Here is a 12377-nt window from a genome sequence, read left to right on the forward strand (position 1 = left end):
TTTTTTCATGTCAGAAACTTATGGATCCCCCTTTTGGGAAAAGTGAGATTTTCCAAGACTACTTTTGCATTCCCTCGCAATGTGTTTTGCATTACCTTGCAATACCGTTGTGTTCCAGAGCAATAATTTTTTCCTTCCGTTCATGTGAGGCTCATTTTGTGTTTGTTTTTGTAATACTCATTTTGACCACAAGAGGCTGAAGTGCACCTCTACCCCATGTTCTAAGTAGGACTAAAAGCATTCATGTTTTCTTCCAGGGCAGTTTTAATTTTTCCATGCTCACTAAACACAAGATACATCTATTGTGTGTTAGCAGGTTATACAACATCACTGTCATGTATTTCTTTGGTGCAAATCTGTTGACAGTGTCACGGTGGAATATTGTGTATTATCAGAGAGTCAGATCAAGTCACTAACATTTAATGGCCTCATTCTGATACATGAGCCTCTTCATGTTACATCATAGTTTATGCTTATAATGGTTACTGTCAGTTGCTGCAGTTAGAGTACAGTACATTTGTGTTTTCTTATGTTTTATGTTCAAAATGCCATTACAACACCAAGTAGTTAGTAGTAGTTAGCAGGGTGCTCCAGCAGGGGGAGCATTCGACTGTTGCACAGCGACAGCTGCATTGTGGGAAAAACGTGAATTTATCCTTTCAGTCATTATACACATAAAAGGAAAGTTTGGTCACTGCATCTTTGATTCAGACAGTCTCCTGTCCATGTGAGTTCCTCATACTAAGGGTTAATGCTCAGTGCTCAAATATGCTGGGATGTTTTGGGTCTTACTTTATAACACCCCATGTACACACAGCTGATCAGGTTAGAATTTCTCCCCAACAATGTGACAACTAACCCTCTGTGAAACAAGACAGCACCTTTCAGAGCCATAGCTGCTGTTGCTTAAGCTTTCTTTATGTACTTAAACCTAAAATAACTGTGTGATGGGTCAGGAGGGAAAGGAGGAACAAGTTACAAACCCAGAGACATTTGTCATCCTATTCTGTAGTTTCTCTCAGTTCTACAGGGCAGGACTAACCCACAGTGTGGTTCTGGCAAAACACTGATTAATCAAATTACCACAAAGTAATTGTGTAGTGATGGTATTGGTAATGGCCAACAGTGTGCATTGAGGCATCCTCAGGGTTTGATGCCTCGGGGCACTTTGCCCAGTTGGTAATCTAGCCATAGCACTATGAAAAAATGTGGCATATTTTCGCTAATTTCTTTGGTTTAATATCTTCCCTTAATCTCTTTATACATTTACTTCTTCAGCAAGAAAGAAGGAAAGAAAGAAAGAAAGAAATACCAGCTGTACTCTACCTGAACACCAGACAACTGACAAAGAAAGTTAGTGACAGTAACGCTAGTAAACTTACTGTAGTTGAGATTTAGAGGCTAAAGAGCCAGATATTTTCCTCAGGAGATGATGGATTTAAAGCCATCAGATGGTCAGAAACACATCTCAAAATGAGTGTTAATGTTACTCTGTGTCTGCTGTAGGTGTAGAAAACAGTTGTTTGCTAACATCTTCATCTTGATAGCTTAGAAGGTTTATTTGTTAGTTATTTTACAACACCAGGGTTGTAGAATGAAACTGAGTTCAAATCCCTTCATGCTAAATAAGAGAAAAAAATAAAACAAACAAAAAAACAACCAAAGCAACTTCATTTAGTGATTTCAGTCAGATGATGCATTCTCAACTTATTGTGGATAACCTTTAGACCCCCAAGTGGCCAAAATCAAGCTTTGAAGTGGTACTGATCTCTTTTGAGATGCCATGGCCCTGTTAGGTTTGTATGGCTAATGTTTTAGTAATATTTGCAGCTTCATTAGAATTGTCATGTTTCAGTCATCCAGACTACTGCAAGTCCAATACTTGGCTCTCTTTTTAGCTCTGTTTTGATCTCCATGAGCTCCTAATGGTGTGTTAAGACCAAACGGAAGGCAAATCATTAGCACGGTTAGATTACATACTAAGTCAATGAAAAGACGCAAATAGATGCAAATTTGCGTTTATTTGCTCTGGGCAGCATGAATGGTGCGCAACTTGAACATATTGAACTCAAGCATGGTGTCCCAAAAGCCTGTTGGCATTGACATTCACACTGACATCATGAAGTTAACATCTCTGATGTCTGACATTCATGAACAGCTTTGGAGGAGAGGATGATAATCACAAATCGTGGCCATTTGCAGACACCCAGAGCTGTGCTATTGCATGTCTACTCTGACCGAAACAGGACAAAAAATTAGCTGGTTTGCAGGAAAGTGAGTGAGGAAGGTGGACTACCTGGTAAGTTATAGAAATATGTCAGCACAGCATGAACTCCGAACTCCATTCAGAGAAAAAGCATTACAAAGATATTTGCTTGTGTAGCCAACAGACCTGACGAAGCATTAATTCAGGCTTTTTACAAGCACATTATGATGTTGTTTTTCTGCGTCCTTTTGATCCATTTATTGCAGTGCAATCACAGCAAAATTGCTCTGGTAAAACAGATTATTTCAGTCTATGTCTACTTGCTGGTCACAGTTACTATTTATTGATTTTAACATACCTATTAAGAAACTGCCAGTCACCAGAGACAGATGGACAGGCGCTCCAGACAGTGAAATTTGCGCCCGTAACGTGAGGTGAATATTTTCTTCTCGTTTGTCTGATCGACCATTAAGCTGCATTGCAGGAAACCTGTCTTCATCCCTTCAGTCATTATACACTTGATCTGAGGAAAGTATGTGTCCCTGTATCATTTATTCAAACATCCTTTTTTCCACCAACTCTCAACTACTACAATGTATACCATTGATTGTGAAAACAATGGTATATGCTCCTGTAGAAGCCAACCTTGTTTGAAGAAAACACATTTTATTCACAATGTCATGACTTTCATGGTCATGCATTAACAGCACTACACTACGTACAATCCTTAAGTGTAACAGGGACGTCTCTGATTGGTAGAGCATGGTAATGCATGACCATGAAAGTCATGTGGGCTAGTGAGTTATCTGATCATTTATATTACTTTTAGCACAGAGCGACCATGATTTCCCTTTTTGATATGCTTTTTTATTTTTAGATAAGGATAAATGTCCAAAGGGTTGAAAATCCAACACATCCTCATGTCAAAATTACTGTAAAGGTTCATTGCCAGCAACACCCAAAACTACATCACCGTTCCCAAAACAACTTCACGGTTGTAATGTGCTAGAGACAGGCTTCGTTGTACAGTAACAGTTTGGTGAGGTTTAGACACAAGAAACCTTGTCTAAAGAAACCTTGTCTAAACAAGAATCGTAAATTTTGGTCGTAGTAAGCTGCTTTCATTGTCGACCTTTGTAGGACGGGCTGGAAAAATCACTACAAGTCAGGACATGTAATATTGTCTGTGAGTTGACAGTCGAATCATTCACAATGGTTTATGCGATGAGTAGTTTGCTGCATTTTAGAACCAATCATGCATTTTAGATAAATGTGATGAATACACATGAAATAACACCATGAAAAACGACAATTAGGAGTCTCTCTGTTGGTCGCCTGGTAAACTCACGATGACAAGATCGGCAAAGAAATAGTCCAAATAACCCACAATGAAACGACATTTTGTCGTTTTAACACCTTTTAATATGGACGAAATAAAAATATACTGCTATACTATACTTCTTTAAATTGCTTGCAATTAGTTTAGCAGTGTTATGGAAACATCACCATATCACAAGTTTCACCCTTGGGACCTCCTGATATCATAAAAGTGTATCATATGCTGTACATTAGCTGATATGAAGCCACATAAAGCGAAGTAATTATCAAGCCTAATGTCTCCCAGCAGATGACTGCACATACATTACAGATCTGTCACTGAGGGGGGGAGGCTTCCTTTAGCTTTTTCCAAATGTATACTTGTGTGTGTTGGAAATGTTTAATATGATTGCTCAAAATCTGTGACTTCTGCAACTGCTATTCAAGCACTTTGTGGCATTTTTGTGGCTTTGTTGGTTGCTTCAAGGTGCTTACTGCCACATTAAATCTATAGTATTAAATCTACCATCCACTACCTGCTTCACCAACAATGCTCCCCATCTATTGGATCCACTATATATTAGGAAGACATTAATACTGCTAACAAGTAAATTTGCAACTACGTAAGTGTTGTGTTTAAATGACTGGGAGGAAGGAGCCATACAGTAGGTTGGTCTGTCAATCAGGATTAAACCTCCTCACAATCATTCTCCTGTGGAACTGTCATTGTCTCAGCTGTGTTGAGGCTTAATTCTTTCTGTGTGTGTGTGTGTGTATGTGTATGTGTGTGTGTGTGCGTTTGTGTGCTTCTGCAGACATAAATGAATGCAGCAGCCTGAATGAGCCGTGCAGCTCAGGTTTCAACTGTATCAACACAGTGGGGTCCTACACGTGCCAGAAGAAAGTCGTCATGTGTAGCCACGGCTACCACGCCAGCCCTGATGGATCAAAGTGTGTCGGTGAGATCTACCTCTTTAACACAACAGCATGGGCAGAGGAGGCTGAAATCCATGAAAAACAAACACTTTGTTTTAAATAAGACAGCAGTGCTCAAATGCAACGTTACAAAATGCCATAATAGGGAACAGTCAGCCTCGGTGTCAGCTAGTTAAGGTCAGTTATATCGAGACCAAATCATACTGAAATAAAATAGATAAATGAACATCATAAAATGACTTATTATTGGGGGAGTGCTGGGCAAGGGCCAACAGGAGGGAGACAGTTTTGTAATCAGTTGTCGCTTTGGTCTGAATGAGCAAACAGCCAATCACAGGAATGAAGTCACAAGACAGTACAAATAAATAAATGAATACAAAGTTATTTTAAATGTAAACATTAACACTGAAAACTTTTTTAGACAATGTTTCTGTTTCCAATTCGTACAACTCTGAAGAGGTCATATTATGCTAATTTTCAGGTTCATACTTCTATTTAGGGGTCCTAGTAGGATAGGTTTACATACTTTCATTTTCAAAGAACACATTATTTTTTTTATGGTGCATTGCTGCAGCACCCTTTTACACACTGTGGGCCCTATTTAGACGATCTATAGCACATGGTCTAAAGCGCGAAGCGCTAGTGCTTTTAAGGCGTGTCCAAGTCCATTTTGCTCATTAAATGGCAGAAAATCTGGGCGCAAAGTGCGGCGCATGGCGCAAAGAGGTGGTATTTGGACTCTGAATTAGTCATGGGTGTGTTTTGGGTGGAACATAAATCAAACCAATAAGAGTAAGGTCTCCCATTCCCTTTAAGAGCCAGGTGCGCCAGGACCTGAGACATATTAAACAATAGCACTCGTCTTTGCTGAGGGAAAGGGATGTGGTCCTCTGCTGCTGGACCCTCTGCCCCGCCATTTCACAATCATCTGTCCCATCAGCAACTCTGTTTGACTGCATATGGAAAAATACACTGATATTTAACTGCAGAGGAGGAGGAGTGCTGCTACATCCCTCTGTGTGTGTGCGATTCTCAGTCCATGGATCAGGCAGGACGGGTCATAAAAAGTATCATCCTGATCAATAACAGTGGGATGAGAGGGGAGAAATATGCCCTTAATGAGGAAAATATTAATGACATCACCTGCAGTGATCCTCCAGCAGCAGAAACCATATGTGTATCTCTACATTAACATGCGCATTTGTGCACGAGGAACAGCTGATAAACTTCATTGATTATTTAAAACTCCTGACCCGTTTCCTTTTGAGAGTTTATAACTACAGCGACAGTTAGTTTTGATGATTAAATGTGCCACGATATTTGTTAAAGTGACATCACTGTGTTCATTGAAATGTTTAAAATAACTGAAAGCAGCCTCTCTAATCATAAAATCAGAGTGTATGAACGGTGTGAACCCGCCTGTGTAGGAGCATCTAATGCATCCTTTAAACATCAGGAAACAGACTGCACCTTTGACTTCAGACCAGCTTTTTGTTGGTCTATGGCGCTGACGCTTTCTGCTGCCTCAAGATAGCAATCCCCCATCAGTGTGCCCGACCACACCTCAATTCAAGACCAACACGCCCAGGGGCGCACAGGTGGGCACAAGCACATTTGGTATTTACACAACAGGGGCACTGATGGACGGACATGGGTAACTGACCAAACACTCTATAGCAGTGATTACTGTTGGAATATAGAGCTATTTAACACTCATTTTAATAAAATATATCACCTACAGCAGCTCTAATTAAACTTTGATTAATAGTTATTTCACTGTCAACAAACCTTTGCAAACTTTTTTACAACAGCTTTGTAACCCATTCATTAAGCTACTGTTCATCGTCCCCATGTTGAGAATACTTTGTAAATGGTTAATGAATACTGTTTAATTCCTCTATAAACATTATTTGAATAGCTATTATAAAGTGATGCTTATAAACCTTTACAGTTGCTTGCTAAATAGTTTATAAATCAGTGAAATAACTATTAACTAAAGTTTAATTAACGGCAACATTACCATTTATTAATGATGGTTATTATAAAACTTTACAATATATTTATTTCATGACAATTTTACTTCCTCACATCAAAGGAAAGAGCCAGTGTTAGCATTGTTAGTGAACTCCTGTTGGCTTAAGAAACAGACAACAACAAAGTTTGTGTAGCTGTTCTGGAGCTTTTGGTCTTAATCACGTGATCGTCATCAGCAGATTAAAGCCCTTAAAGTTCTGAGAAAAATGTAATTTGTGACAGGTGGTTCAAGTCCATCTGCTGATGAAAGTCATGTGAGGAAAAATATGAAAAGCTCCAGAGCAGTGACAAAATGGACTTTATGGATGCTGCACTAGCAGCGTGGCATTAAGCTACTTTGGTCCAGACCAACCATTGCCTTTTAATTTCCCTCTAATAAATGAACTGACAAATCATTTCAGAGGTAGTTCGAATGTAGCACAATTTGTTTAGTACACAGTAGTCTTCCAGGTTTGAAGATTGTGTTGTGTGTTTGTGGTGCTTCTGGCAGTGTGAGTAGGAATTGCTGTGTTTAAACTGGAGGCAGTCAGATGCAGAGTGGGTCAATGCTGAGCTGCTTTATCTTTCTCTCTGCCTGTCTAGACATTGATGAGTGTCAGATGGGGACGCACCGCTGTGGAGCAGGCCAGATCTGTCACAACCTCCCTGGCAGCTACCGCTGTGACTGTCAGACGGGCTACCAGTATGACGCCCTCCGCAAAGCCTGCACCGGTACGTATCCCTGTGTCAGGTCTGTGAGATGATGACGAGCAGATTGGAGGTTTAGTTGTCCAAACAGTTTCTGAAACCAGAGTTGCTCTGGAGGCTGAAACAAATCTCACTGGCTCAGTGTGCTAATGTGATGTCAGATTTGAATAAAAAGGACAGAAGGGGACACTCCCTGTCAGCCTTTTGCGGATAATTATTGCAAGTTAGTTTAATTAGTTTAATCAGATAGAAGTTCTTCACATGGCAGCTTAAAAAAAACTGTGCTTGTTGAAGAGGATGAACACTGAAATATCAGAAGACACTAAACTGTTACAAAATTGACTCCTACTTGACGCATAATCTATTCTTTACATCGCTGTAGGCACTGATTGGATGTTAGTGATGAAACTAATGACCGCAAGTTTTGATGTTGTAGTCTGGTTTTATTTCACCTTTTAAAGTGATCAGGAGGGAATTATTTTTGATTGAGATAAATAAGTTATTTGCTTTTTGCTAGATAACATTTATTCAATTGAATATCAATCATTGTCATACAAATTCACTGGAATACATTTTGAACAGGTTAAATTTAGAGTTGCATTTTTCAGTGCTAACGTCATTAGGCAGGTACTAACTGCTTTTATTTTCTCTTTATAAAGACATCATACTGCAGGTAAGACTTCAGTATCTGTGGGGGTGTGTGGGAGGGGAACAAAATGACTTGTATGAAACTGTTTCTCTAAATCAGTATGCAATAATGTTTGGAGAGTGTCTTTCTCACATCATCTGTTAACATTTCTTATAGCAATAATTGGACAGGTCAAACTAAGGTAGGAATAGGTTCTCTGTGGGCCAAGAAAGAAAATACTCAGAATCAGACATTGTGGCGCAAACCACCAGTCCTCCCATTAATTTCAGTGAGAGTAGTCTGTTTAGGGTGCCTGAATAAACGCAGCTGCCTGCAGCGAAAAGGTTGAAACAGAATCAGCTTTGGAGAAACGCCACGCTACATCACATTGCTGAGGCCAATCACAAAGGCTAGCGGCTATTCTTCCCACAACACCTGAGCCTGAAGATAAGCTTGCTGTTTAACTACGTGTTCGTGTAGACAACAGGTTGTGTCATGAATGTAGTTGTTCACATACTATATACTACACGCATTACTGGAGGATACTACTAGATGGAACGCAGTAGCTTTTTGTCCCGTTGTTGTCCCTGCTGCTGATGTGCTTACTGACCCTTGACCCTGTCACATCCCCATACTGGCCCTACACTGCTTCCACCGTTCATGTGCGTCTTGCATCTTACATCTTGCATCTTGCGGATGCTTAGCATTAATTTCTGAGGACACGCACAACCGACGCTCCAAGCAGACACAGTATACGCGAGCAGAATCAGAAATACTTTATTGATCCCCGAGGGGAAATTGCCTTGCATTACAGCTGCTCCCATTCAAAGCCCAGAAATATGCAGAACAACAACAACAATAATAATAATAATAATGATAATAAAAACTATATATAAGCAAGAACAACAAAAACAGAACAAAAATACAAGAAATGTACATTCTACTAGAAGATATCCATATATACAGTGTAATAAATAATGCTACAGTTGAAAATATATTGGTTATTGCACATTGTTTATCTTAATTATTGCACATTAGAGAGAAACAAAGCGTCCAGAGTCCTCCTATTGACTCAGAGTGTCTGACACTCAGAGCGAGGAGTTGAACAGTTTGATGGCCACAGACAGGAATGATTTCCTGTGGCACTCTGTGGTGCATCTTGGTGGATCAGTCTAGTACTGAATGTACTCCTGTGGCTGACCACCACGTCATGGAGTGGATGGGAGCCATTGTCTAAGATGACATGTAACTTGGACAGCGTCCTCCTCTCTGACACCACCGTCAGAGTCCAGCTCCACTGCCACAACGTCACTGGCCTTGCAGATCAGTCTGTTCAGTCTTTTTGCGTCCGCTACCCTCAGCCTGCTGCCCCAGCACACAACAGCATAGAGTATAGCACTGGCCACCACAGACTCATAGAACATCCTGAGCATAGTTCGGCAGATGTTGAATGACCACAGCCATCTCAGAAAATAGAGACAACTCTGTCCCTTCCTGTAGAGGGCGTAAGTGTTCTTTATCCAGTCCAGTGGACTCCCAGATACTTATAATCCTCCACAATGTCCACACTGACCCCCTGGATGGAAAAAGGGGTCCACGGCACCTTGGTCCTCCTCAGGTCCACAACCAGTTCCTTGGTTTTTGTCACATTGAGCTGTAGATGGTTCTGCTCACACCATGTGACAAAGTTGTATATAAGTAGAAATAGCCATATATTAGCTACAATGACATTGTGGTGTGATATTTTCTATCATCCTTAATTGTTTAAAGGGCCAGTTTGTAAGATATGGCCACAACTTAAGTTCAGAACATTAAAAATAAATAAACTTTAATATTTACAGAGTGATAAAATAGTGTTGATGTTATGTCAAAAATGTCTGTATACTGTTGCAAAGATGTCCACTGATGTTAGCAAGCTAACCAGCTAGCCCTGGCTCCTTCTGTCTCATTATTTTGTACCAGCAAGCTGATAGTCAAGTAGCCCCTCTAGCTTCAGCTGGGAGATGTTAAAGTGGCGAGTTCACTACTCAGTCTAGTAAGTAAGTAAATTCAGAACAATTTCAAGAAAGGAGATATTTTTACACCATGTTTCCTCACTAACAGGAAAATAAAACTGTACACTGTTTCTCTCTTTTACTGAACTTTACCAAAGTAACTCATCAGTAAAACTCCCCTTAATTCAAACTTCATATAAACAAAATAAAACTCACAAAACAGTATTTGTTATCTTTCCACAACTACACTTTTCACCCACTGTTGATATGCCTTACTTTTTCTCCTCTGCCGCTGCACATCATAGTCCTGTTCAGAGCCGCTGTAAATCACCACCGCACCATATCCCCTGTCTTTAAACTGGGCTCCGTTGGTCTCATAGGCTGGGCCCAGTCTCAGTCTGGTGTCCAGCTGTGTTCATTGGGAGGTGGCTGAGCCTAGTGGAGCTGAGCCCCTCTGACTGCAGCGGGCCTCCCCATCATCCGAGGTTGCGGTGTGGGCAGACTCCCGTCAGCTGAAAGGGCCACTTCGCTCCATGGCTAACTAAGCTACTGGCTAGTCACAACAAAGAGTATACTTTGAGCTAGCTCGTAGTTTGAGCGACCTTAGAATTCTGGCCATTTCTTACAAATCACACCTGTAACCCTAATATAGGTTTGAATTGTCTGATTTCAGTGACATTTTAATCATAAAACAATGGTGGAATGTTTGGCCTGTTGTCAAATAGATGCATGTATGGAGTATGAAAAATTATTAAACCTGAAAGAATCACACTACACATCATTGGGTGTGTGTCTGGATGAGTCTCTAGAGGTATCTGTGTGTTGTCTCATGTCTACGTCTCTCGCACTGACAGATGTAAATGAGTGCTGGCGCTATCCTGGCAGGCTGTGTGCCCAGACCTGTGAAAACACCCCAGGCTCCTACCGCTGCTCATGCACAGCCGGCTTCTCCCTAGCATTTGATGGCAAGAACTGTGAAGGTAAGTCAGACAGTTAGTGGGGAGCCTATGGGGAGAGCGCTGGCATCAGAAGCTAAGTGCAGCCTTGCACAGTCCCTGGAAATGATACATTGATAGAAAGGTGTTCATGAGACTTTTGTAAGTCTTTGTCATCATCGAAACCTGTTTTCTTTTGGAATTTAATTTAGTCTCCATCTCTTGGATGCAGAGGCGTCCAACATGCATACATAATGGTTTCCAGGGTCAGGTGCCGCCAGTCAGCAGTGTGTTGAAAACATGGCGGTTCTTTACAGAGTAAAGCTGACCAGGAGCCTGATTCACATTATGTTCAGCTTGTCACAGTCATTATTCAGGGGCCTGAATCAAGTTCTAAAGGTTTGTGCTGATGATCTAAAGGTGAAGCTTTGCATTTATCACTTTTTTATATATAAAAGTGTGTGTGGGCAACATGATTAGATTTTGATTAGCGCTTTTCAGAGAAATTAATTCCAGACACTTGAAGCGTGTCCTTCTTGGAGAGCAGTTTTACAGTAAACAGCATTAAAAGCATCACTGCACCTTCAGCAATGCGGCTCAAAGTTCAGTGTGCGATACTTTGCTCGGCATGGCCAAGTCCCATAATACTCTCTCTATATGAGTTCAGATTGAGTTCATGTGATCTTTCTGATAGCTGTTGTGTTTTTAATGTCCAAATAATAACACCTTTCTTATTTTCCGGTGTAGTAGTGTAGGAGGGTATGTGGATTTCCAGTGTTTGAGTATCAGTTTCTTTAACAGAACTGATAAAGCAAATAATAATCCAACACATGGGCACCTCACTGTAGCCTGTAGCATATCCTGAAATATAAACAGTGCTGTTACTGATGCTGTTCTTACTATCGATTCTAAGCAAGCAGCTGGTGAGGACAATTTGGAGCATGTCTTTCTTAAACTTGCTCAGAGCATATAACACGCATACTTTTAATTTAATTATTTTAACTGGCAAAATTCCTTGAGTATGAAAATCACCTCAAGTCCTACATTTGCACAAGGGTGGAGAAAAAAGTGACTTAGGTAACTACCGCCCTATTGTTTTATTACACGTGTGTCCTCAGGTCTCTTTTGTAAATGAAATCCCGATCTCAATAGGACTTGATTAATAACGGTTCATTTGAAATTGAAATGCTACCCCCTATCTCTGATAACCCCAGGTTCTATATCAAACCTATATCCCACCAAAACTTCAGAGTTTTGCTAAAAAAAAATGAGGATTAATTAATCTGTAATTCCACATTTGAAACATTTTCCTAAATCACATGTACCCTCCAGCTACCCCAAACACTCGCCACTGCCAAGTGTGTAATAATCCTCTATTAGTAATAGTCCCCAACAAAAGTACCAGTTCCTCCTGTTTGAATAAAAAGATAATGAGACTAACTTCAGGATTTACTACTTTAATTTTAAAGACTTAGATCCTCTGTAGTAACCAGTGGGTTTGGGGCTGAGTGCCATGTCAGACAGTTTTGAGTCATCAGCTAACGCATTTCCTAATTTTGATATTTTCATAGAGAATGCTAAGTTTGGCCAGTATTCTTCTTTGAGAACATGAAAAACAAGAAGAATTCTAACCATATCTT

The 12377-nt window shown here is 40.3% G+C and overlaps 1 protein-coding gene across 1 annotated transcript in view; it reads left to right on the forward strand.

The window, feature by feature from the left end:
- fbln2 (fibulin 2) overlaps positions 1-12377 on the forward strand; it is an 87635-nt gene that overhangs the window by 66882 nt on the left and 8376 nt on the right. Inside the window, exons 11-13 of the mRNA XM_084347815.1 lie at positions 4339-4482; positions 7076-7204; positions 10657-10782. Of these exons, the coding sequence (XP_084203941.1) occupies positions 4339-4482; positions 7076-7204; positions 10657-10782 (399 nt within the window). The remainder of the gene's footprint in view (positions 1-4338; positions 4483-7075; positions 7205-10656; positions 10783-12377) is intronic.

This window comes from Pagrus pagrus, assembly GCF_965226575.1.
Source record: "Pagrus pagrus genome assembly, chromosome: 3".
Lineage (NCBI taxonomy): Eukaryota > Metazoa > Chordata > Actinopteri > Spariformes > Sparidae > Pagrus > Pagrus pagrus.